At 43.1% G+C, this 27955-nt stretch overlaps 1 protein-coding gene across 1 annotated transcript; it reads right to left on the minus strand.

Annotated features, from left to right (window-relative positions):
* Positions 1 to 13223: 13223 nt before the first annotated feature.
* LOC129522321 (olfactory receptor 1I1) lies at positions 13224 to 14165 on the minus strand. Its single transcript, XM_055344485.1, has one exon. The coding sequence runs from the start codon at positions 14163 to 14165 to the stop codon at positions 13224 to 13226; it is 942 nt and encodes a 313-aa protein (XP_055200460.1).
* Between the last annotated feature and the right edge of the window lie 13790 nt (positions 14166 to 27955).

Genomic DNA, 27955 nt, shown 5'->3' on the forward strand with positions numbered 1-27955 from the left:
CTCACCCCACCTACAATAAAATCTAGATTCCTGGTAAGACTTCTAACCTCATCTCTTCTTGTCTCCATTGCTCACCATGACCTCCACTCTGATCCTCCTTACATCAAACTGTACCTGTCCCAGGCCCTTTCCACATGTAGTCCCCTCTGTCTGGAAAGCCCAGGTTCTTCTGAATTTGCCTCTTTCTCATCCTTTAGTTACAAAAGCACACCCTAGGGAGGCTCTCCTTGAGTACCCAACACTGTCCACTCATTATTATCTCATTGTGTTTCATTTCTTTGAACACTGTCATAGCTTGAACTTAAGAGCTCCAGTGCTTTGTTCTAGTTTATCTGCATCCTTGTCTAAACTGGGACTCCACCAGATGCTTGTCCGTCTTGCTCACTGCTGAGTGTTTAGGTAGGAGATCAGGTATCAGGGGCCAGAAGCCTGGATGGAAGGGGGTGGCTAAGAGTCTTGCACAGAGGAGGAAGTGTGTGTTTGTTTATCATGTGTCTCAAAGTGGATCTCTAGGTTTATCCTACTTGGAGTTCATTGAGCTTCTTGGATGTGCAGATTCATATCTTTCATCAACTCTGGTTGGTTTTTTTTTGGCCATTATTTCCTCAACTATTTCCTTATCCCTTTCTCTTCTCTCCTGGGATTCCCATTATGCATATGTTAATCTGATTGTTAGCATCCACGGATCTCTCAGGTTCTGTTCACTTATCTTGGATATGTGTTTGGGGGGAGTCAGGCTGGAGAGTGATACATCCTTGATGTCTTTGAGGGAGCCGCTGACAATGGGGGAAGAGGTCAGGGTCAAGACAGCACCTCTTCACAAGTCCCAGGGAAGGGGGGAAAGGAGGAGGTCTCCATCAGGGTATCCCAGCATCTCAGAGAAGCTGGAGCCTGATATGGGGATGAGAGCATCCCTGGCCCCACCCATATCACATCAAATGATTAAAAACCACTCACATACCTCATCCATATTTATTTATTTATTTATTTATTTATTTTTGGTAAACACCTTTGACAGTGTTTCTGTACTTCTCCTGTTGCATTTATTTGGCTACATGGAGCTTATTTAATTCACAGTTGGCTATGATTCTTTCTCAGCAACCTGAAGTTCTTGGTGTTAATAAAATGGTTATGAATATTGAATTTCACATTTTGTACAGTCTGTACAATTATTCATCTGGATTTTGATAGTTGCTGTTTGGATTTAGGATCTTCTGTGTGTGTGTGTGTGTGTGTGTGTGTGTGTGTGTGTGTATTCTCTTTCCCCCAGATGTTCTCACTGGCTGCAGGCCTGATGTGCTGTATTTATGTACCTGATAGATAAATCCAGTCCCCAGCAAAATGGTGATTTTTTTTTTTTAAAAGAAGAAATGCAGGCAGAGGGGGCTGATGAGGTTTGAGCAGAGCTCTGAACCTCTGTGGCAGACAGTGGGGGTTGGTGTTCATACACCCTAACTCCCTCAGCCCTCATGTGGGATGACTGAAGATGTATATGTTTTGCACTGATGCCCACAGGTTTCCATGGGACTGAGCTCCAGCTGTCTACACTGGAAACTTGAATACCAGTATGCTCTTTACTGACTTCCTTCCTTTCGGTTTCTCACTTCTCCACCCGCCCCCTTTCCAGCATTTCTTGGATCACCTCCCAAATAAACTACCTGCACTTGAATCCTTGCCTCAGAGTCAGCTTTTGGGGGACCCCAAATGCAGACATTTTTTCTAGGACTCAGTTTCCTTGTCCATCCAGAAGGAAGAATAACTCCCCCTGTTACCAAGGCTGTTGGGAGTGGGGATAATGGAGGCAGGGCATGTGTCTGTGGGCTAAGCCTCTTTTCTGCCATCTCCTTGGGATCCTTAGTTCCTGGGAATAGAAGATGGAGAAGATCATGGGGAGCAGGCTCCCGGTCCTCCCTCCCACTTTTGTCATTGCCAGTTATCCCTGTGCCCGAGGCTCACCTGCATCAGGCTCTTCCCAGAGGGTGAAGAGGCACTTGCCTGGCTGGGAGTCTATCCTCAGAAGAGCCAGGGAAGAGGTGGTTGCCCCGAGATGTCCACCAGGGCAGCATCAAGCGGCTAGAGGGAGAGAGGTTGCCAAGTCAGCTTCCAGAGGTGGGATATGGCATCACCTGACAGGCAGTTAGTGGGGCAGCATATCTTGGCCAGAGTCTCCGAGTGGCCCTTAGCAAAGCCCAGCAGGAAAGCTGTGGGGTTGAATCTGAGGTGCAGCAAAACCTCCAGGCCCCCTGCAGTGCCCTCCTTCCATTAGCTGCAGGTCTGCGGGGCCCTCCTGCTGACCAGGCCCCTGTACATGCCCCAGGACACCTTCAGCAACTGGCCACCAGCAGCCATGCCAAGAGCTGCCATGGTGTCCAGCTTGCAGGACCTCTGATTTTCCCAGAGGAAGGGGAGGCAGCCTGGAGAGGGGTGACCAACAGGTCAGCTGGGGCAAGTGGCCAGGGGTGGGCAGGGCCAGGCAGAGACCCCATTTCATTCCTTAGCTCATCCCTCCTCTCTCCCAGATCTCTGGACTCTACTGCACATTCCACAGAAAGGTCTGGCCCCTGACTGGCACCTGGGAGGTAGCCCATAAGCCCTTAGAGTGTCCTACTTGATAAGAATCTCTTTGTATACCTGGGGGCCATGCTAACAATGTGATTTATAGTGGGGGGCTTTGGGCCACACTGTGTCAACTTAACCTGGAGGGTACAGAGATTGAGTAGCCAAGGTTAGCCACATGGGCGGTCAGCTATGTCTATGTGGCTGTTGTGGGCTGAATTGCGTCTATACCAAATTCATATATTGAAGCCCTAACCCTCCACCTACCCCCCAGTTCCTCAGGATATGGCTGTATCTGGAGATAGGGCCTTTAAATAGTGATTAAATCAAGGGAAGTCTTTAGGGTGGGCCCTAATCCCTTATGACTGGTGTCCTCATGGGAAGAGGACATTTGGACACAGGATGTGTGTGGACATAAGGGAGATCATATGACAGTACAGAAGATGGCCATCGACCAGCCAGGGAGAGAAGCCCCAGAAAGAACCAATCTTGCCGATGCCTTGATCTCAGACTTCTGGTCTCTAGAGCTGTGAGAAAATAAATTTGTCTTGTTTAAGCCACACCATCTGTGGTGTTTTATTATGGAGGCATATACTCCCTGGTTGGCAGTAGACCCTGTGTGTGGTCGAATGTCATTGCTGGGCGAATTAAGTGCTGTCTACATGGATCTGCAGGAAGGGGACAACTGGTCCCCTGGTGGCTGGTCCCTTCTGCCCATGTGCCTTTTACCTTTGCTGATTTTAATCTGTATCCTTTCCCTGTAATGAACTGTGAATATAACCATTTTGCTGAGTTCTGTTGACTCCTTCTAGTGAATCACTGAACCTGAGGGTGGTCTTGGGGACCTTCCACAGCACAAGTTCACAGAGATAGGAGTGACTCCTCAAATCCCTAGCAAATGTACATTTGGGAGTAGGAGCTTCCCCTCTAGGACCTCAGGCTGAAGCCTTACTGCATCCTTCCTCATGCCTTGTTGGATGTGGCTTTCTTTCCTACCAGCTGATCCACCTTTTGCCCCCCAGAGCCCTACATGGGGCTGCAATGTGGCCTTGGGTGAGTCACTCATCTGGGAGGCCATCCAGCATGGTGGAGGGAGGGGTCAGGTTTTCGGGTCACACTCCACTGGATTGGAATACTCACTGTGCCCTGATCTAGCATATAGCCTTGGGACGTCACTTTCCTTTTCTGAATCTCAGTGTCTGTCTCCAAAATTGCTTTGAATCACCCTATAAAATCCTATGTACATCGAAGGAAGTGTTATTGTGCTTTAATGGTGGCCAGGGTCACTCTGCTGCACTCTTCAGACCCGGATAAATGGGCTCAAGCCCCTTCTAACATCATTGCTGAGATTTTGGAGAATTACTAGATGATTATTTTCTCATGGTCTCCTGTTATTGCTGAATTAAATATTCTCACGCTGAGCTTGCTCTTCCTGGTCTCTAGGATGAGAGGAAGGCTTCTCTCCTTGATTTCACCAAGGTTCCTGGGTGTATGTCAGGCTTTACGGAGGCTGGGGAGGCAGGAGAGTTTACATCGTGTACACAGCAACCTTATTTTGACTGTTAGCTGTCTCTGTTGTTACCCAGCCTACTCCTAGAGTCTTGCCATTCATTGCCTCCCCATTCATTCATTTGTTCATTCATTCATGTGTTCATTCATTTGTTAAGTCAACAAATATATTTTAAGTGGCTGCTGTATGGAGTTGGGCAAGATAAGCAAGAAAACAATCTCTCAGCTCCCAGTTAAGTGGGTGAAATAGACATTCATCAGAGAATCACACAAATGAATATAAAATCACTGATGTGATGAGTTGAATGAGGAATAGTGAATGTATAGCTATCTGATATAACTGAGGTAGGGAGGGGGTGAGAGGCTTCTGTGAGGAAGTGGGGTTTGCCTTGAAATCTCAAAGCTGAGGAGGCATTAGCAGATGCAAAGGTCCTGTGGCACCATCCATCCCTTCATTTTTTTGGTGCTGGGTTTTGGCCAATTTCACTTCTCACTCTTTGGTCCCTGTTGGTATCTCTGCTTCTTGTTACTTCCATCCATGTGTATCAGGGTTTGCTAACTAGAGCCTGTGGGCCAAATCTGGCTCTTGAGCTATGAAATATTTTTAAAATTTTTAAATGGTTGGCAATGAATTAGAAGAAAACATTTCGGGATCCCTGGGTGGCGCAGCGGTTTGGCGCCTGCCTTTGGCCCAGGGCGCGATCCTGGAGACCCGGGATCGAATCCCACGTCGGGCTCCCGGTGCATGGAGCCTGCTTCTCCCTCTGCCTGTGTCTCTGCCTCTCTCTCTCTCTCTCTCTCTCTGTGTGACTATCATAAATAAATAAAAAAAAATTTTTAAAAAAAAAAAGAAGAAAACATTTCATAAGCTACTTTTGATAATTTTGATAATTAGAACTTTAAACCTAAGGTCCGTTTTTTAAATGGTTGGAAATGAATCAAAAGGAAACATGTCATAAGTTACTTTTGATAATTTTGATAATTAAAACTTTAAATCTAATGTCCGTGAAGGGAGTCTTGGTAACCATAGGATTACTGTGTCCAGTAATATGTGATGTTAGACAGCTCACATTGGATGGCAGATTTTAGACAGGATTTTCTGTTTCTCAAATTAATTAATCTTTTTCCTAATTGATCCTGGAGCTCAGGAAGACGATACAGAAGGTGAAAACTTTCTCCTCATTTCCTCTTGATGGGTAACAGTTGAAATATTTTGGTAGTTGAAATATTGCCAGGTAGCTAAATTAGAAGAGGTAAGTATGTGGGAGTGTTTCTGGGGTGGGTGGAGAAAAGGAGTGAATATATGCCAGTCACTAAAACTCAAACAGCCAGATCCATTTTGGCAATATATTTTACTTTCTTAAAAAAAAGTTACATGCTATATTTTACCACTACAATTTGGGGGAGAGAAGCACATGGAAGGAAGGTATTCGTTGAGAATATTTCTGAATCATTTTGATGATGTCAACACATTTTTTTTTTAAATTTTTAATACTCTTTTATTCAAACATAAAATACAGGCCTTGCATATCTTTCATATTTTAAAACATGACCTATTTCTCATGTATTGTCTAAATGAGAAAATAATTCAAACATGGACAGACTTCTGAAATGTAACATGAGTTACAAAAAAAAGCGTAATATAAGACACTTTCATAGAAGTGGTTATATCTCTTGATTGAGAGATGCTCATTTTTCTTTAAAGTTTTGGATAAATGTGGTGGTGTCACAAAATGAGATGCCATTGCATTTAATACTGTAACAATATCTGAAACACACATTCAAAGACATAGTTCTTTTCTCCACCACAGATGTAACTGGAAAAAAAAAAAAGGAAAGAAAGATAAAAACACTCTGTGGATAACATTGTGCTACTGGTGAAGTCATGTGAATACCAAGAGGAGAAAACGAGAATACTGACACAAGGCTTTGATGATGATCAAACACTAATTCGACATCTGCAGGTGATTCGTCAGGTCCTGGAGTCTACCCAGTGATTGCACTGACCCTGTAGTGAAAGTGTTCTCTATTAATCCTATTAATCTTCCACTCTGAAGCTTTTATTAATGAATCTAACACTGATGATTTTCTAACTTTGGAGACTAGCCATCAAGAATACGTTTGTAATAGTAATTGAAAATTCATGTGCATTTTTAAAAATCCAATTCAGTAGCAAATGCTTTTGGAATTATCCCTTACAAATTAGAAGGAAGTTTTGAGCTATGTTTATTTTAAAACTCTTCCTCCAAATACCTTTTACATTTACTTACTTATTTCTACATTAATTAATCTAGAGACACCAACTCTCAAATACCATTAAAAAGATCCCATATGGGATCCCTGGGTGGTGCAGCGGTTTGGTGCCTGCCTTTGGCCCAGGGCGCGATCCTGGAGATCCGGGATTGAGTCCCACGTCAGGCTCCCGGTGCATGGAGCCTGCTTCTCCCTCTGCCTGTGTCTCTGCCTCTCTCTCTCTCTCTCTCCCTCTCTCTCTCTCTGTGACTATCATAAAAAAAAAAAAGATCCCATATGTTATACTTTGGTTAAAATTTGATCCCTGGATCTAGGAGAAAACTAACACTAAATACAGGGTAAAATATCTTCAGTAAATAAGGTTTTGTTTACTAGAGAGCCACAGTTAGCTCTATTCGAGACTTTGTTGACCTTTGAAGGCAGCCTCTAGTAAAGGATATCTTATCATGTAATTGAAATGTAATCATGGTTATTCTCTAGGCAGTGAAAGGTAGTTTAATGTACCATCTCAAAATATGCCACTCTGGCATATTGATTCTTTTGAGCTGTAGGTGCTTGAAAAACAACAAAGGGGAAGAAGCTTTCTCTGAACTCCCCTTATCTGTCTAAAGACAGATCCTCCAAAAGGAATTCAACTGTTATAAGTCCCCCCAGAAGCTTCTTCAACCAGGAAGGACTGACTCTTACTGCAGGAGTGACTAGAAGTCCATACCACACCCAGAAAACTCTGTAACAAACTATCATCCCTCCCCTCCCATCAATTTTTCTGAGGGCACATCCATCTTTCCTAAAATCATTTATTCTCCTTTAAAAAGCCTATACTCCTCCACTCCTTTCTCTGCTAAGATAGTATTTAAGCCTGAATTTTATGAGTTACTCATTTTTTTCCTGGTCATCTCTGATGTATATCTGAGTTTGTACATGTTAATCAACTTGTTTGTTTTTCCCTTGTTTTTTTTTTTTTTATAAATTAATTTTTATTGGTGTTCAATTTACCAACATACAGAATAACACCCAGTGCTCATCCCGTCAAGTGTACCCCTCAGTGCCCGTCACCCATTCACCCCCACCCCCCACCCTCCTCCCCCTCCACCACCCCTAGTTCATTTCCCAGAGTTAGAAGTCTTTATGTTCTGTTTCCCTTTCTGATATTTCTCACACATTTCTTCTCCCTTCCCTTATATTCCCTTTCGCTATTATTCATATTCCCCAAATGAATGAGAACATACACTGTTTGTCCTTCTCCGGTTACTGTGGCCAAGTTCAAAAAGGGTGTTGCCTGAGTTCTTCTCTGGGATTTTGATGGAATCTTGTCTCACATTTAGATCTTTCATCTATTTTGAGTTTATCTTTGTGTATGGTGCATGAGAGTGGTCCAGTTTCATTCTTCTGCATGTGGATGTCCAATTTTCCCAGCACCATTTATTGAAGAGACTGTCTTTCTTCCAGTGGATCGTCTTTCCTCCTTTACTGTATATTAGTTGAGCATAAAGTTCAGGGTCCACTTCTGGGTTCTCTGTTCTGTTCCATTGATCTATGTGTCTGTTTTTGTGCCAGTACCACACTGTCTTGATGAACACAGCTTTGTAGTACAACCTGAAATCTGGCATTGTGATGCCCCCAGATATGGTTTTCTTTTTTTAAAATTCCCCTGGCTGTTTGGGGTCTTTTCTGATTCCACACAAATCTTAAAATAATTTGTTCTAAGTCTCTGAAGAAAGTCCATGGTATTTTGATAGGGATTGCATGAAACGTGTAAATTGCCCTGGGTAACATTGACATTTTCACAATATTAATTCTGCCAATCCATGAGCATGGAATATTTTTCCATCTCTTTGTGTCTTCCTCAATTTCTTTCAGAAGTGTTCTGTAGTTTTTAGGGTATATTTTGAGAACCATTTGAATGGTAAATGGTTCTCCAACCTTTTATTTTCAGGTTGTAGGTGTCCTTCTGTCTAAAATGAGTCTCTTGCAGACAGCAAATAGATGGGTCCTGTTTTTTTATCCAGTCTGAAACTCTGCGCCTTTTGATGGGGTCATTAAGCCCATTCACGTTCAGAGTTACTTGAACTTCTTCTTAAAGGGGAGTTTTAAGAGTCCCCCTTAAAATTTCTTGCAGAGCTGGTTTGGAGGTCACATATTCTTTCAGTTCCTGCCTGTCTTGGAAGCTCTTTATCTCTCCTTCCATTTTGAATGAGAGCCTTGCTGGATAAAGTATTCTTGGTTGCATGTTCTTCTCATTTAGGACCCTGAATATATCCTGCCAGCCCTTTCTGGCCTGCCAGGTCTCTGTGGAGAGGTCTGCTGTTACCCTAATATTCCTCCCCATGAAAGTCAGGGACTTCTTGTCTCTTGCTGCTTTAAGGATCTTCTCTTTATCTTTGGAATTTGCAAGCTTCACTATTAGATGTCGAGGTGTTGAACGGTTTTTATTGATTTTAGGGGGGGATCTCTCTATTTCCTGGATCTGAATGCCTGTTTCCCTTCCCAGATTGGGAAAGTTTTCAGCTAGGATTTGTTCAAATACATATTCTGGCCCTCTGTCCCTTTCGGCGCCCTCGGGAACCCCAATTAAACGTAGGTTTTTCTTCCTCAGACTGTCATTTATTTGCCTTAATCTGTCTTCATGGTCCCTTAATTGTCTGTCTCTTTTTTCCTCAGTTTCCCTCTTTGCCATCAACTTGTCTTCTATGTCACTCACTCGTTCTTCCACCTCGTTAACCCTCGTCGTTAGGACTTCTAGTTTGGATTGCATCTCATTCAATTGATTTTTAATTTCTGCCTGATTGGATCTAAATTCTGCAGTCATGAAGTCTCGTGAGGCCTTAATGCTTTTTTCTAGAGCCACCAGTAGCTGTATAATGGTGCTTCTGAATTGGCTTTCTGACATTGAAGTGTAATCCAGATTTTGTAACTCTGTGGGAAAGAGGGCTGTTTCTGATTCTTTCTTTTGAAGTGAGGTTTTCCTTCTAGTCATTTTGCTCAGTGCAGAGTGGCCAAAAACAAGTTGTATTGGAACACGGGGGAGTATCACTGGTCCGTCCAGCTGGTCTTCTGGGGGAGGGGCCTGCTGTGCTGATTCTCAGGTGTTAGCACTTGGGGGAGCTGCTCTGCCCCTGCCTGCTGCAGGGCTCAGCGGGGGTTGTTTACCCCGTGGGACCCAGGGAGGAACAGCAGCAGTTGCTATGGCAACTCTGGAAGCCTGGATTCAGCCTCCGCAGGAACTACGGGGCTCGGGGCTCGGCTCTCCCTCTGCAGGGCCTGGAGGCTCCGGGGCGGGGCCGCTGATGTGCTCAGCTCGGGGCAGGAGCGTCCTTGCTGTCCTGGGCCCTCCCGGCCTCTGCCTGTCCCAGGGGGAGGCCGGATCCTGGGCTGTGTCCCGGCGCCCTGTGCTCCGGGGCCTGCGCTGTGGGATTCGCGCTCCCGCCCCGCAGCTCCCTCCGCGGAGCCGCCGCCCGAGCCCCTCCGAGCTGCTCCGGTCGGTCCCGCCGTGCGCGCTGCAGCCCTTAGGGAGCTCGGAGCACTCTCCCGGGGCGCAGGTGCCTGTTAGTGTCCCCGGGAGCCCGAGGGCATCCCCGCCCTCCTGGGTCCTGCTCCAACTCCCCGCGAGCCCCTTTCCGCCCGCCCGGGAAGGTTGGTGCAGCTCCTGCTCCTCCGGGACGGGGCTCTCCTGTCCTGGGGACACTCGCCCCGGCCTCAGCCCGGCTCCTCGCGGGGCCCCTCCCCCTCGGAGGCCTTTTGTTCCTTTATTTCTTTTTCCCCGTCTTCCTACCTTGATAGAAGCGCGGACTCTTCTCACTGTAGCGTTCCAGCTGGTCTCTCTTTACATCTCAGGCTGAATTCGTAGATTTTCAGGATGGTTTGAAGGTTATCTAGGTAATTTGGTGGGGACAGGTGATTTGGGGACCCTGCTCTTCCGCCATCTTGCCCCTCCCTCGTCAACACATTTTTTAATGCAACAGTAAAGAAGGACTATTTTCATGACATGGTAAAATAATATGAAATTCAAGTTTCAGTTTCTAATCCTTGATGTATTGTCTATGGAAGCCACAATAGACAATATACCCATTGTGACAGAGACTGTATGATCTATAAAGCTGATAATTACTATCTGGCCATTTGGAAAGTTTTCTGACCCCCAATCCATGGTATGATTCATCAGTGGATTCATTCTGAATCACAGGCCTTCTCTATATCTTTGCTTAATGTCATGGTGTCCTCTGCCCTGTGGAGCAGTCCCAGTGGTGACTGACTACTGCAGTCCTCCATGAGGTCCCACACATCCCACTCCCTACGTTGTGGGCTGGGGACACACCTCTCCGTGATTTCTTTGAATAACCCAGGCTCCATCCCACCACAAGAACTTTGCACATGCTGTGCCTCCCAGGGGAGGATCCCACCTACATTAGGTAGGTGGGAACTGGGCCAGTTTACAGCTAGGATAAATGTTTCTGAAAAAGAGCTTTAAATCCACTTTGTGAAACGGCACTATCGCCACCTGCTGGCCATGTCCTCAAGCTGTAGCCACAATTCTTTCAAAGATGGTGTGATCTTTGGACCTTTCTCTCCAGGACCGTGTTTAAGGCAGGGAAAAATCGAAAATGTTTATCGAAAAATGCCCTAGATCTGGTTCTCCTGAACCGAAGGCCTATTTGGGTCCCACATCTCTACAACCCTCCATTCCATCCCCCACCTATCCCTGTGATCCCCAAACTTTAAGGCTCATAGAAACCCCATGGGTTGCTGTTAAAATTATGATTTAGTGGTTTGGGATGGTGTCTGAGTCTTCATATCTAGCAAACTCTCCATGATGCTGATGCTTCTGGTTCATGGATCTACTTGGGTATCAGTTTATTTTTTCTATAGAAAAGGGGTCAGCAAACTTCTTCTGTAGAGGGTCAGATAGTAAATATTTTAGGCTTTGTGCACCATAGAGTCTCTTTCAAGATTATTCAACTCTGTTCTGTGGCTTGAAATCAGTCATAGATGATACATAAATTAATGGATGTGGGCGTGTTCCCATAAAACTTTATGAGCACTAAAATTAGAATTTTATATAATCAATCTGTCATAGAATAGTCTTATTTTATTTTTCCCCAACTATTTAAAAATATAAAAACTACTCTTAGCTCGCAGGCCATACAAAAAACAGGCTGTGGGCTGGATTTGGCCCAAGGGTCCCCGTTTGCAAATCCCTGCTTTAGGCACCAACTTCTAGACAGTATGGTGTGATGTTAAGACCTGGGGCTTTGGGATGGGTCTTTTGTTTGAACTTTGGCTATCACTTATTAGCAGCTTCATTTTTCAAGCTTCAGCTTCCTTATGTGTAAAATAAGAACTTATATCACCTAACTTGTAGGGTTGTTGTTTAAAATATAATGAGATAACACATACAAACAGCTTAGCACTGTGCTGGGCATGCTATATATCTCATTATTGTCATCACACTGAGGGCCCAGAAAATGGATTCAGAAAATGAATCCATGCAATTTAAACCCCTCATGTTTTCCTCCAGCTGTAGCCCAGACTCTCTTAACCATGACACACAGTGAGTCATGGACTTGAGGGGATGTGTCTGTGTGTGGTCTTTGCATGATGCCGGCTCTTCCTAAACTTGCTGTACTCATTTGCTAGGACTGCCATAACAAAGGACCACAAACTGGATTAAAGAGTTATTGTCTCATGTTTCTAGGGGATAGAAGTCTGAAATCAGATGTCAGCAGGGTTGGTTCCTTTTGGGGACTGTGAGGGAGGGTCTGTTCCATGCTTCTGTCCTGACTTCTGGTGGTTTGCTGGCAGTCTCTGGTGTTCCTTGGCTTGTAGAACCATCACTTCCAACTCTGCCTGCATCTCCACACGGCATTCTCATCGTGTGTCTGTGTCCATGTCCAAATTCTCCCTTTTGATAAGGTTGGCAGTCATATTGGATCAGGAGCCATCCTAATGACCTCATTTTAACTTGATTACCTCCGTAAAGACCCTATTTTCATGTAAGGTCACATTCTGAGGTTCTGGGGAGTTAGACTTTGACACATCTTTTTTGAAGGATGAAATTCACCTCCCAGCACTAACTTTCCAGGCATTCCAGTCCATCCTATCTGGCTTGTCTTGATTGGGCTTTTAGAATCATATTGGGTTTGAAGTCAGGTGATGGGCATCACAGAAAACACATGGGCTCTGCAGCCTCTCCAGGGCCTGTGTCCTCAGACTGAGGTCTGTGTACTCCCTGCATCAAGGCCACCTGGGAGCTTGTTAAAAAGGCAGATTCTAGGGTTCAGTGCCAGACTGCTGAATCACAATCCCTGGGAGCCAGATGTTGTTGTCTCTTATGATCCAATGCATGGGAGGTGGGGAAGGTGCACATGGGAGGCCCATTGATGACATTGATCCCTATTCAAAGTCATGGCCACAAGAGGTGAGACATGTGAGACCGAGGCTGGTGGCTGCTGAAGTGAATAATAAGTGAGCTAATCTCAACAGATGCTTCCACTGTCCTTCTCCAGGTCACTTAGGAAGCACGGTGACGTAACTGGCTAATATGTGTTGTCTTTATCAATATTAAAATGGTGCAGCCAATCTTTCGTTCAACTAGTATTACCCACATGGCAATCCCATAAGCCGAATACCCCAGAGAGGGCCAATTTAAGACTATTTTGAAGTCTTCTGATCTTCACGGGGAAGATAAATCATGGAAGAAAATGTGTGCCTCTCCCTTTGGGTTACCACAGCTTTTTATTCATCTTTTGTGACACATTTATCAAGTTGCACCATAATGATTTATTTACACATCTCTATCCCCCCACTCAATTCTGAACACCTTGAGGGCAGTGATGGGATATATCTCCGTGTTCTCACCACCCAACAGTGGTTCTGGAACAAGCTAAGCGCCCAACAACTGTTCTGTCCTAGGACTGAGAGGAGACTGCTTTGCCGACAAGCTTCTTCAGGGCTGCCTTCATGTCCTTGTTCCTTAGGCTGTATATAAAGGGGTTCAACATGGGGATGACCACCCCACACATCAGGGCAGCTGACTTGTCCTTCTGGGAGGAGGCAGGTGATGTGGGCTGCAAGTACACAGCAAAGATGGTGCCATAGAACAGTGACACCACAGTGAGGTGTGAGCCACAAGTGGAGAAAGCTTTCCACTTGCCCTGAGCAGAAGGGATCTTGAAGACTGCCCAGAAAATGCAGGTGTAAGAGAGGAGGATGCATGAGAGAGGACTGATGCCCATGATGATTCCAAAAGCAAAAATCACCAGCTCATTGGTGTGCGTGTCAGAGCAGGAGAGCTTCAACAAGGGCATGAGATCACAGAAGAAGTGAGGGATTTCAGAGCCAGCACAGAAGGTCAGTTGAGCCATGAGGCAGGTGTGCACGAGTGACTGGAGATTGGTGATCAGCCATGGCACCCCCACCAGCAACCCACAGACACAAGGGCTCATGATGACTGAGTAGCGTAGAGGGTGGACAATGGCCACAAACCGGTCAATGGCCATCACAGCCAGGAGGAAGCTATCCGTGGTCCCGAACAGGTGGAAGCTGTACATCTGAGCAAGGCAGCCCACAAAAGATATAGCCCGGTTCTGGGTCCAAAGGTTCACCAGCATCTTGGGCACAGTGGTGGAAGAGAAGAAGGTATCGACGAGGGACAGGTTGGAGAGGAAGAAGTACATGGGCGTGTGGAGGTGGGAGTCTGTGATGATGGCCAGGACGATGAGCAGGTTCCCAAAGACGGTGACCAGGTACACAGAGAGGAAAAGTCCAAAGAGGAGAGTCTGATGCTCTGGTTTTTCTGTGAGTCCCAGAAGGAGGAATTCTGAGACTACTGTTTGGTTTTTTGGTTCCATGAACATCCTGTGTCTACTACAAAGGAAAAAGGGGGAGAGAAAAGCAACATAAAGCTGGGAATCAGAGATGGAGGTCCAGTCCTGGTCCCCTACAAAGATTGCAGAGTTCTGTGAAGATTTGTGGGTTCCTGTTTCTCCCCAATGAACCCATCCATGCTGGAGATGGTTTGCATCTCAAAAACCTAACTCAGTGGTTTAGAGGCAACTTAGATATTACCCATGAACATCTTTGTGTTTTCAGTGGGGCAAATCTTCACAAAAAACAAAACTAAGCTGAATTAAACCAAAACTGAAACCGAAACCCAGCACAGGGAAAGGGAACCTGATCAGCCTCTTTTCTTCCTTCTCTTCCTTTCCCTTTATCTTTCTCTCTTTTCTCCTCTCCCTCCATAATTTCATCCTTCCTTCACATGATACAATTTTAGCATCCATGTCAATTTAATGACCAAGGATACTAGGACAGATAACACTCTTCTCTGCTTCCAATGATCACCAAATTTATTAGGGGGACTTTATGATCTTCTATCGTGTCATCACTACAGTAAAACCCCTCTCATCTGTTGTGAGACAGCAACCAACATATGCTCAGGAGGAAAATAAAACCATGGATGAACACAGAAAGCTGGTTAAGTGGAGATTTGTTTTATTTTTTTATATGTATTTTTTTTATTGGGGTTCGATTTGCCAACATATAGCATGACACCCAGTGCTCATCCCGTCAAGTGCCCTCCTCAGTGCCTGTCACCAGTCACCCCATCTCCCACCAGCTTCCCCTTCCACTACCTCTTGTTTATTTCCCAGAGTGGGAGACTCTAGTGTTTTGTCATCCTCTCTGATTTTTCTAAGTGGAGATTTTAAAGAGAACTTTCATGATAAAGAGTAATATCTGGGCAGCCCGGGTGGCCCACGGTGTGATCCTGGAGACCCAGGATCAAGTCCCACGTCTGGCTCCCTGCATGGAGCCTGCTTCTCCCTCTGCCTGTGTCTCTGCCCCTCTCTCCCTCTCTCTGTGTCTCTCATGATGAATAAATAAAATCTTTCTTAAAAAAGAGAATAATATCTGAAGTTTTAAAGCTAATGGTATTTTGGAAGTATATTTGGCCATTAGCAGTAGCTTTCGAGGACAAAAGTGTTATATTTTCTCATGTTCTAGAGAGGCTATCACTAGTAACTGGAACAGTTTTGTACATAATAACAGTGTATTTTACATAATAAAATACACATTGTTATAATGTGTTAAACAGCTGTTTAAGAGGTTTTCAAAATAAAGCTCTCAGACACAGCCTGGATTGTTCAAAGTAATGCCTATTTGATGGGAAGCAAAGCGCTACGTGCTTATTCCTGTAGGTAATATGATGACAAGAAAAGTAAGTTTATAAAAGAAGACCCTGATAGGAACTGATATTAAAACAGTGACCAGTGTGAGAGCAACATTTAAAGAAATGCCCACATAGGCATGTTGTGTTAATATTCTCATTGACCCATTTAACACTGCTAATGGGTATGACCCCGGTTTTATTTCCCCATGGATTTAGAAAGCATTTTGGAGTTCATCCTAGGCCATTTTAATCTTCAGAGTCAGAGGCGACTTTTGAGCTCCTCTCTGCTTTGGCTTCAGCACTTTGGGACTTAGGAGCAGTTTCATGTCAAAATCCCAAAGAAAGCATATGTTTATCTGATCCACACGAGGCCACCAAAGCCTGGTTGCATTTGCCATTAAGTCTCCAACTCCTGGAGTGCGTAGTGATTTCCCCTTTCACTTATTTATAGAGTGTGTTAAGTGCCACATATTTCTTTTATGATATGTGGATGATATAGAAAAAGCCCCACATGGCATGACTCACCAAGTTTTTATTAAACTTCATAATGAATCTTTTCAGCAAAGAGAGGATCTTCTTTAATTCATTGTTTACCTGGTTAAGTTCCCATGACTTAAAGGTAATTTCCAACAAGAACACAACAGAGGGGTTTAGTGACCATATCTGTAGAGTGTTGAGCCTTTTTCTTTCTTCTATGTTTTTTAAGATTTATTTATTTATTTATTTCATAGAGAGAGCGAACTAGGGGGCAGAGCAGAGGGAGAGGGAGAGGGAGAGAGAGATACTCAAGCAGATTCTGCATTGAGCCCAGAGCCTGACACAGGACTTGATCTCATGACCCATGAGATCACGACCTGATCCAAAACCGAGAATTGGGCACTTAACTGACTGTACCACCCAAGCGTCCCAAGTGTTGAGCCTTCTTAGGAGCTACAAGTCTCTCAATATCCACAAGAGGGAGATTGTGTTGGCAGCATCTGACAATGAGGAGCCAGGCTGAGAGTGAGGGGCGTCAGTTTGCAACTGCTCCATTTCCCATCTGGACAGATTTATTTTTACTCTCTCACACGCCATTGCTTCTCTGAGTATGCTTCATGAGGAGAGGCATCTCAGAGCTAAACTGTGCTGTCAGCACTTACTAGGGAAAACTGTTCAATCACGAGCATCTAAAATTATCATCATTCTGCCTTCGAAGGAATGCTAGTCTCCAGAAAGATTTAAGGTTAGCTGAAGTGGGATCAGGATGCATTTGAGAGGACACAGTAGGTAGATAGGTGTGTATAGGAAAGGCTATCGGTGACTCTGAGCTCTTGTGAGAACAAGGGGAGGGATGCAAATATCTGCCATGAGGAGCAGGATCCCTGGAGGTAGAGGAGGTGTCGAAAGGGGATTTTTAGGAAGGGCAGCAGTATAATCTCCTCCTTGGTAACCTCAAGAGATCTCTAGCCAAACCTTCTACTACTTTCCATGATTTTTCAGAGTTCCATTTGAAGCTTTGTAAGGTGATACTCAGGTTCCTCTGGCTGCATATGCTTTGAGAGTCCCCTCCTGGCAACATATTTGCACTTGGTTGTTTTCATGAAGTCCATGGTTGTACTAAAGTAATGGTTCTCAACCTTTGCATCAGTTGCATCAGTGTCTCCTAGAGGGCTGGAGCTATGCCCCAGAGTGTCTGGGGTGGGGCTTGAGAATCAGCACTTCTATAAAGTTTCCAGGAATGCTGCTGCTGCTAGCAGGGGTTCTAGAGAACCACCACCCATAGTGGAAAGATCTGTTTTTCAATTGCTTCCATTTGTGCTGGTGTCTCTCCACTATAGAGCCTGACTGTTCTTTCTTCTCATGATCTACTACAGAGGGTGTGGCCTGTATGCCCTCTATACACTAAGAGGTTGTAATACTGGTCTAAGATACTTCTCTCTCTTTGTGCGTCCAGAAAGGAAAGGGTTTCCTCTTTCCCAGTCCCATTCAGCTCGCTCTGCTTCCCCATCCCTTGCTGACTTACCAGGATGGTATCACCAACAGGATGGTCCTGGCGAACCTCCTCTACTGACTTCCAGGGGATCTTGAGGTCAGTGGTAAGCCCTCAGGAAGGACAAAGGGAGACCACTCAAACGGTGATGGCTGGGGAAAGTCTGATGTCTGTAGGGGGGAATGATGTTTTCGCCCCAGCCTGGGGCAGATGAGTGGGGGGCCAGGGACACAGTAGGATATTTACAGTTTGGAGGCTCTTGGGGACTCTATCCTCAAGGCTCCTTGTTAAGAAAGAAAATGCTAGTTGTTTTGTTTCTAGTCTTGCCACTTGTGGCCTATTCTCTTGGGTATGTGCACTCTGAGATGACGGAGAAGTGAGGAGATGGAAAAGTCACCAGGGATTAGCTCTCACAGAACACTCCCCCCAAATCTTCTCCCAGCCCAGACTGAGCCTCATGGTAGTTGCTGGGCAGGAACTCCTCCAAACCTCCGCTCATATGCCTGAATCAATGTCCTTTCATTCATTCCATCATGATGGGAATTCCATGAGGGAGAGAATTTATGCAGTTGGGTTCATTGAGGAAAGCTCCTAGAAAGTCAGAAAAGTCAATAAAGTCAAATGAATGAATTTATCAAACACTTCCTGGTCCCCTGCCACAGGTCAGGTGCTGTGCTTGACACTGGGACTTCAAACCACATCCTTGTTAAAAATACCTTCCTGTCAGCCACACAAAGGGTTCAGTCTTTATTAACCCTACCAAATGCACTTTGCATGGAGATTAGGGAATTTCTGTTCTACTCTTGCCACTAATGTTGGTGAGCCTTTATTGGGGTGCTCACCTTATAACCCCATTTTCTGCTCCCCTATATCCTGGGATCGTTTTATTTTTACCTGATTGGCTTTCTGTTGTCTTTAAAAATTTTAACTTTTAAATGTGTTAATACTCACTCTTGGTTAAGAAAATAGTAATGCAGTGCAGTAATGAAATGCTGTCCCCCAGTCTAGGTCCCCATGCCTCCGGTTCTGAACAAGCCCCCTCAGTGGATTGCCCCTATTAATTATTTCTTATGTAACCTTCCAGAGTCTCTTTACACACACACACAAACACAGGCACACTTATTCTCCCCTCTTTGTATACATAAAATACCATACTATAATAGTGTTCTGTGTCTTGCATTTCTTACTTAATTTATTTTTTTTAGCATTTTTCATTAGTTCCAGAGATAGAATTTAGTAATTCATCAGTTGTATACAACACCCAGTGCTCATCTTCTTTCCCTTATTTAATTTATTTTGGTGGTATTATATTCATATCCTTAATTTTTTACAGCTCTTTTTTTAATAATAAATTTATTTTTTATTGGTGTTCAATTTGCCAACATACAGAATAACACCCAGTGCTCATCTCGTAAAGTGCCCCCCTCAGTGCCCGTCACCCATTCACCCCCACCCCCCGCCCTCCTCCCCTTCCACCACCCCTAGTTCGTTTCCCAGAGTTAGGAGTCTCTATGTTCTGTCTCCCTTTCTGATATTTCCTAGGGAATAGAAGGGAAGGGAGAAGAAATTTTTTACAGCTCTATTTCTCTTAGAGTAGATAGTGCCATCAATTTTCTTTTGATGAATGTTTCTAGTCTTTGTTAAAATGAATACTTTGTATACATATGATTTCACACTATGGCTCTGTCACATTCACCATGTTATATTAATTGAATCACACAGAATATAGGTTTTGATAAAGCTTGGCTTTTTACACTTAGCATAATATTATTGAGATTCAACCAAGTTGTTGCATGTATCAGTAGTTCTTGTCTTGGGGATCCCTGGGTGGCTCAGCGGTATAGTGCCTACCTTTGGCCCAGGGCGCGATCCTGGAGTCCTGGGATCGAGTCCCATGTCGGCCTCCCGGCATGGAGCCTGTTTCTCCCTCCTCCTGTGTCTCTGCCTCTCTCTCTCTCTCTCTCTTTCTATCATAAATAAATAAATAAATAAATAAATAAATAAATAAATAAATAAATCTTAAAAAAATTAGTTCTTGTCTTTTTATAACTAAGTAGTATCCATGGTGTATATGAACTGTAATTTGTTTTCCAGTTATTCACCGAAGATTAATTCCAATTTGGCTATTACAAATAAAGCCGTTTTGAGCATTCATGTGCAAGTTTTTGTGTGGACATACGGTTTCATATCTCTGAGAGTATGAGTGCTGGGTTGTATATGCAAAGTTTAAATTTTTAAGAAACTATATAGTTATTAATATACATATGTTTTATATACACATATTTATAAGATACTATATATAAAACTGTATTTTATCCATTATCATCTATCTATCTATCTATCTATCTATCTCTATCATCATCATCATCTATATCTATCATCTATCCATCCATCATCTCCAGTACCCCAGAGCCCCTTTATGACTCCACATTCTCATTCAGGTCTTCTCAAAGATAACTTCTTTTCTGATTTTTTATTTTTGTAAGATTTTATTTATTTATTCATGAGAGACAGAGAGAGAGAGAGAGAGAGAGAGAGAGAGGCAGAGAGAGGCAGAGACACAGGCAGAGGGAGAAGCAGGCTCCATGCAGGGAGCCTGATGTGGGACTCGATCCCGGGACTCCAGGATCACACCCTGGGCTGAAGGCGGCGCTAAACCACTGAGCAACCCAGGCATCCCTCTTTCCTGATTTCTAACACCTTAGATTAGTGTGCCTTTTCTTGAACATTATCTAAACACAGTCATGTATACTTTTTTTCTGTTGTCTTTTACTTAACATCGTATTTGTGAGAGTCATTACAGTTGCTGTGTATAACAGTACTTTACCTCTTTTCACTGCTCTACAGTATAACTTAAGGTATTTTGAATTGAGTTTTTTTTTCTTGGAAAGGATCCCTAAACTTGATATACAGTGTTTGAATGAGCATCATAAGTAAAATGCTCTAAAGACCTGAGAATCTGCATCATAGGTACTCAATAAATATTCTCCGTGAGAGCTTGATTCAGTCACTCAGTTGGAATGGTAGAGCTCAGTGTGTTGGGTCTATTTCAATGCTACTAGGCATCCCCTGCTGGTCTCTGGGAATGCTGGGAGGCAGAAAAATGTAGTGGTTAAACTCAGACAAGCTTTAGATCTGCCACTTGGTGGATGCGAGATCTTTGGGAAGTAATTAAATACACCTGAGCCTTCCTTTCCTCACCTGAGATACAAGGATGGTACTATTACTCATCCTGCAGGCAGATTGTGAGACTTTATATAAGGCACAATGTATGTAAAGTGCATAGGGCAGCTATTGAATGCAGTCAACCCTCAATAAAAGTGCCTGTGGTCATTGCATTGTAGCTTCTTGGTGGTTTCTAGAGCTCAGCAGGCTTGCTCGTGTTTCCAGCACCTAACATGTTCTCCTAGAGCTCAATTGACAGTATTGCATTCTCAAAGTCATAGCCCTTAATCAGATCTAGCCAAGAAGGAATAAAGTCTAGCTGGGGAGAAAAGAGAAGAGAAAGCCTATTCTCATCAGTCTGACTGATTACGGCCAGGTATATAGTCAATGAGGAATTGATTCACTTGAGGCGAAGTAGAAAGTTTCAGAATGTGCTGCTTCTTCTTCTTCTTCTTCTTCTTCTTCTTCTTCTTCTTCTTCTTCTTCTTCTTCTTTTCAGAATGTGCTTCTTAATTTTAGTTGTTGCTGTTGGTCAATATGGTGCTTATCAGTAGAAGTCATGGTTGTAAAGATCCCTGAACAAGGCTGTTTCCTGGCTCTCCTGCAGGTGGCAGGCACACCTTACTTTGCACAGCTGGCCAATTACATGTGCTTCTGACTTTGTACCTTTGTACCTCTGGGCTTCTAGAGATGCCCTTGGTGAGATGTGTGTGGGGGTGCGGGGCAATTTCAGCACCACGGACACAGACCTTTAAAGATTTATTGCTTTAATCAGGCACCTTTAGGTTTTTCCACTGACAACAGTGGGCTGAACAGGAAAAGCTCTGGCTTTGCAAACAGACAACAGTTGGACTGTCACCCTTATTCCTTACTTGCTGCAAAAATGAAAGCAAGTGGTGTCACCTCTTGAATCTCAGTTTCTTTATCTGTGAAAGAGTTGATAATTATTGCTGTTTGTTTCTCAGGACTATCTGTGCATCCTCCTACCTCCCTAGTCTTGATCCTTTGTCTGGAGTGGGTATTCAGTACACTCTGAGCTCATCCGGCTCAGAACTGCCCAGCCCTGCATGCTGTTGCAGTCCGGAATCTTCCATCTTCCATCTTCCTTGGTCACCAACCTCTGCTAGATCATTTCTAATGATGACCTCTTTTGACAGCCTACTCTGTTGTTCTCTATGCTAACCAAAGTTACAGTAAGAAGGATGGGTTGAAGTGTCTCCACTTTGCTCCCGATCATTGCCATCTCCCCACCAAGATAAGCACCCAAGATCTTGTCTTAGTGTCTGCTTTTTGGAGAATCCAAGGTCACAACCACAGTATCTAGATCTCCATCAACCTAAGTATACATACACAAACACATAAGTACACATTCATATGCATACATAAACGTGCCCACTCAATACATGTACACACATATACATGCATACACATGAAAGTACACATTCACAGACATTCAACTATGTTGTATGTTGTACATACATACAATAGTTGTATCCATTCAACTATTGATGATGTCAACAGAAATCCATCAAGCCCCCTACTCTTCTGATACAGATATTATTTGGTAGATATTTTGTGAGCTCAAAGCCTGAGGAAGAGGAAGGCATATAAACAAAGAACTCCAGTACAATGAGATAAGCATTATAATTGAGTGCAAGTGCCAAAGAGAAGAGATTGGGTCTGATTACTGCTGTATTCTCAGCTCCTGTGGAATGTCAGTGCTCAATTGATATTTGTGGGATGAAAGAATGAATGAATGAATGAATGGAGGTCTCTAAAGTATTAGATATTAGAGGAAGGAGTAACTCATATACCTGAAAGGGCCAAGGAATGCTTTGCAAACATGGTGATGGGAGTCAAGTCTTGAAGGACAAGGGAGTGTTTGTGTATTTGTATTGTGTGGGCATATGTGTTTGTGTATATGTGAGTACATGTGTGTGTGTGAGTGTGTGCTGTGTGGGCATATGTGTTTGTGTATATGTGAGTACATGTGTGTGTGTGAGTGTGTGCTGTGTGGGCATATGTGTTTGTGTATATGTGAGTACATGTGTGTGTGTGAGTGTGTGCTGTGTGGGCATATGTGTACATATGAGTACACATGCATATGTGAATGTGTGTATGTGTACTGTGTGGGCACAAGTGAATGTGTGTATTAGCTTCCTAAGGCTGCCATAACAAAGTACTGCAGATTGGATGGCTTAAACAAATTTATTTTCTCACAGTTCTGGAGGCTGGAAATGTGAGATCAAGGAGTCAGAGGGCTGGTTTCTCCTAAGGCCTATCTCCTGCACTTGCAGCTGACCATCTTCTCCCTGTGTCCTCACATGCTTCTTCCTCTATAACTGTGCATGTCTTAATCTCTTATTATAAGGACACTGGCCCTATTGGATTATTCATATATTGGCTTATTCATATGACTTCAGTTTACCTTAATTACTTCTTTTATTTTTTTACTTTAATTTTTAAAAAAGATTTTTTACTTATTTGAGAAAGGGAGAGAAAGAGAGAGAGAGAAATGAATGAGAGCATGCACATGAACAGGGGCAGAGGGTGAGGGAGAAGCAGACTCCCCTGCTGAACAGGAAGCTTGACACAGGGCTTGATCCCGGGTCCCTGAGATCATGACCTGGGCGGAAGGCAGATGTTTAACTAACTGAACCACCTGGGTACACTTTAATTACCTCTTTAAATGGGCAGCCCTGGTGTGCAGCGGTTTGGCGCTGCCTGCAGCCCAGGGCGTGATCCTGGAGACCCTGGATCAAGTCCCATGTTGGGCTCTCTGCATGGAGCCTGCTTCTCTCTCTGCCTCTCTCTCTCTGTGTCTCTATGAATAAATAAATAAAAATCTTTAAAAAAATAATTACCTCTTTAAATACTTTCTCCAAATACAGTAGCATGTTGAGGTACTCAGGGTTAGGATTTTCACATATGAATCTTGGGAGGACACAGTTTAGCTTCTAGTACTATGCACATGAATGTATAAGTGTGTATGTGAATGTGTACTTATGTTGTATATATGTATGTGCACGTGTGTTGGGTGGGCCCATCTATGTATGCATACGGATGCATACTTAAGTGTTCGTGTATGCATACTTATGCATGTATACTTGTGTGTATCTCTGTGAATATGTACGTGTGTGTGTTGTGTGGGCATCAGTGTATATATGAGCCTATACATGTGTATATTAATGTGTGCAACTGTGTGTGTCTGTGCGTGTGAGAACATTTCAGGCAGAGGAAATACCATGTGTAAAAATCATGCTATATATGGAAAATTTAGTTTTAGTTTTTTATTTTTATTTTTTAATTTAAATTCAATTTGCCAACATGTTAGATTCAGATGTAGTTTTCAGTAATTCGTCAGTTGCATATAATACCCAGGGCTCATCACATCATGTGCCATCCTTAATGTCCATTGTTTGGAGAATTTTGCAGTTTGGTTTCTATCTACTCTTGGCCCATATGCATGTTTTTTTGAGTTTAGTTGGAGCATGGAACAAATCATTTCCTGTAGCTTACTCCTAACATTCTGTGCTCACTCTCCCCTCTACTGTCACATATTCTTTATGATTACCACGTTAATGGCTGCTTAATATTCCACGGAGTGCATAAATAATGATTTGCTTTACCTTTTTGTTGCTTTTTAAAATTGTAGATAAGAGTGAAATAACCACTTAAAATTGTCTTCTTTTTTTGAATTATTTCTTTGCGATAACTTTTCCAAAGTGGAATTACTGGATCAGAAGTAGAGAACATTTTTATAGCTTTTGACAAAGCTAGTGCTTTCCAAAGGTTGTAACAGTTTATCCCATCATTCTACCACCAGGAGTTTTACTACTAGTTCATAAAACTTTGTGCTAATTTGTTAGAGTTTTAACAGGTCCCCACAGGACTGGTGGAGTTTGCACTGCTTTGACTGCTAATGCAGAAGAATTCCCCATACGCATGCCAGTGATTTATACAGCCTCTTTTGTGGATTGTTATGGATGAGCTCTGCTTAAAAGCTTCAGAGTCAGTGTGGAGGGAGATGTTGAAATTCAGAGCTGAATGGTTCCAGTGGAGGTAGTTAATAGTGCCAAAAGATTCTTTTTGAGGTTAAGCTAAAATCTCTTTCCTCAACATCTCTGCTTGTGGTCCTTGCTTCTCTGTAGGTCTCAAACCACAGGGTGGTATCCCTTTTAAAAGCATGATGTTTTCAAGCTCCTTTATTCTTTTTTAAATTGCCAAATAATATTCCATCATATGGGTAGCAGTATGCTTTTAAATAATAAAAGAATGACATTAAAGAAAAATAACAAAAAAATAGTACAGAGGTATGTAGGTAGGGGGTGCAAGTAGCATGCCAAGACCACTGGGTCTTCATATCATTCCCATTTGCTCTTCCTTTAGATAGATCTTTGTTCAAATATCACCTCCCTGACCACAGCCATCTGGGCATAAAGTTTCCTCCTGGGGAGATGGAAATGTTCTGGAACTAGGTGATGGTTGCACAATATTTTGAGTGTACTTAATGCCACTGAATTGTACACTTTAAAATGGTTAAAGCAGTCCATTTTATGCTATGTGTACTTTACCACAGTAAAAAGCAGCTTTCCTGCATCACTATTTATTATTTTTAAAATATTTTATTCATTTATTCATGAAAGACACAGAGAGGCAGAGACATAGGCAGAGGGAGAAGCAGGCTCCCTGTGGGGAGCCCAATGTGGGACTCAATCCCAGGACCCCAGGATCCCAGAACCCTGGCATCACACCCTGAGCCGAAGGCCTATGCTCAACCATTGAGCCACCCACGTGTCCCCCTGCATCATTCTTTAACCTCTCAGAATACTTTTCCCTCTCCATTGCACACAGCACTACCCCCAAATCATATTGTAGTGTCATTTATTTATTGACAGTCTCCCCACCAGAATGTAAGTTCTGGGGGCTTTGTAAATCACACTATTTCCAGCATCTAAAACAGTCTTTGACATTTGGTAGGGGCTTGACAAATTATTTTAATGCAGGAAATGAGCAAACATAAGGAAGATTAAAATGCTCATACGTTTGACTTAGCAATTCTGCCCCTAGAGATACATTTTTGTACATGTGCGCAAAAAGGCATATAGACCAGGATACTTACTGGTCATGGTATCGAAAGATTTTGCGGAACTTATACTGGTGGTACATTGAGATAACCTTTGGTGATTCATACTTGAACATTTAAAATTTTATTTTATGTATGTGTTTTTTATTGATATGTGATTGATATAACATTTTGTAAGTTTAAGATATACAATGTGTTGATTTGATACAATATTGCATATTGTAATATGATTACCACCATTGTTTTTTTTTTAAATTTATTTATGATAGTCACACGCACAGAGAGAGAGAGAGAGAGGGGCAGAGACACAGGCAGAGGGAGAAGCAGGCTCCACGCACCGGGAGCCCGACGTGGGACTCGATCCCGGGTCTCCAGGATCGCGCCCTGGGCCAAAGGCAGGCGCTAAACCGCTGCGCCACCCAGGGATCCCTGATTACCACCATTGTATGAGCTAACACTTTTACCACATCATGGAATTATAATTTCTTTTTTTTTGTGGTAAGAACGTTTAAGATCTAGGGACACTTGGGTGGCTCAGCATTTGAGTTTCTGCTTTCAGCTCAGGGCCTGAACCCAGGATCCAGGATGGAGTCCCGCATCCGGCTCCCCGCACTGGGCTCCCTGCATGGAGCCTGCTTCTCCCTCTGCCTGTGTCTCTGCCTCTCTCTCTTTGTGTCTCTCATGAATAAATAAATAAATCTTAAAAAGAAGAACGTTTAAGATCTAGCCTTGTAGCAACTTTCAAGTGTATGATATAGTATTGTTGACTATAATCAGTATGTTGTGGATTAAATCTCCAGAACTTATTTATCTATTGGTTGCAGGTGTGTACCCTTTAAAACGTCTCCCCTGTTCCCCACTCCCCCTGGTAACCACCATTCTATTCTCTATGAGTTCAGCTTTTTTAAGATTCTACATATAAGTGATATCATATACTATTTGTCTTTCTTTGCTTGACTTTTCTCACTTAGCCTAATGTCCTCAAGGTCCATCTATGTTGTCAGGAATGATAAGTTCCTTTCTTATGGCTGAATAATATTTTAATGCTTATCTCCTATTTATGGCAAGGGATACTGTCTTTCCACTTATCATGATAAGTAACTGTTTCTTAAATAACAACTGTACTGATATATAATTCACACAGCAAAAACTCATTCTTTGATTGTATAGGATTCAGTAGTCTTTGGTGTATTCATATTCCAAAACTTGTTCATCAGCCCAAAATGAAGCCGCATACTCAGTAAACTGTCATTCCCATTTCCTCCCCCAGCCCCTGGGAACCACTAATCTGCTTTATTTATGTCTCTATGGTTTGCCTATTCTGGACATTTTATAAAATCAAATCATACACTAAGTGGCTTTTCCCACTTAGCATAACATTTCAAAGTTCATTCGTGCTGTAGCCCAAATCAGTCCTTTGTTCTTTTAATGACAAATAGTATTGTATTGTGTGGATAGCTGTTGCCTTTTAAATAAAGAAGATAGAACTGCTTTAAAGAATCAATGAGATGAGCACTGGGTGTTATGCTATATGTTGGCAAATTGAACTCCAATAAAAAAGCTACAAAAAAAATAAATCAATGAATAATGAATACAGGGATATGTAGTTATGGGATGAAGGTAGCATGCAAAAGACCAAGGTTTGGGAAGCTGGAATAATAGGAACTTCATCTGGATATATGCATAATTGATGTACACTACAGGGGTTTGTCTTTTTTATTTTATTTTATTTTTTAAATTTTTTATTGGAGTTCAATTTGCCAACATACAGCATAATACCTAGTGCTCATCCTGCCAAGTGCCCCCCTCAGTGCCCATCACCCAGTCACCCCAACCCCCTGCCCACCTCCCCTTCCACTACCCCCTTGTTCATTTCCCAGAGTTAGGTGTCTTTCATGTTTTGTCACCCTCACTGATATTTTCACTCATTTTCTCTCCTTTCCCTTTATTCCATTTCACTAATTTTATATTCCAGGGGTTTGTCTTCCGGGTGTGCAAGCATTCCTTAGTTCTGTGGTTTGGATGGGAAGATTATTCTTTCAGTCTTCCCACCAGCTCTGGCTTCACGCTATTCTGTAGAATAACCAGTGGGAAAATGTTGGGTGTAGTCAGGAAATGCTCAGTATCTGTTCCCTACTTTCTCCCCTTACAAAAAGTCTGTCTAAAGGAATAGAAGTGTTGCCTTTATTAAAGACTTAAACCCCCCCCCAAAAAGACTTAAACCCACCCAGGATGGTGTAGAGTGGCCAAA

The sequence above is a fragment of the Nyctereutes procyonoides genome, unplaced genomic scaffold, assembly GCF_905146905.1.
Source record: "Nyctereutes procyonoides isolate TBG_1078 unplaced genomic scaffold, NYPRO_anot_genome, whole genome shotgun sequence".
Lineage (NCBI taxonomy): Eukaryota > Metazoa > Chordata > Mammalia > Carnivora > Canidae > Nyctereutes > Nyctereutes procyonoides.

What these genes read in the sequence shown, in the direction of transcription:
- LOC129522321 (XM_055344485.1), bottom strand. Translation starts at nt 14,165, where the DNA reads ATGGAACCAAAAAACCAAACAGTAGTCTCAGAATTCCTCCTTCTGGGA.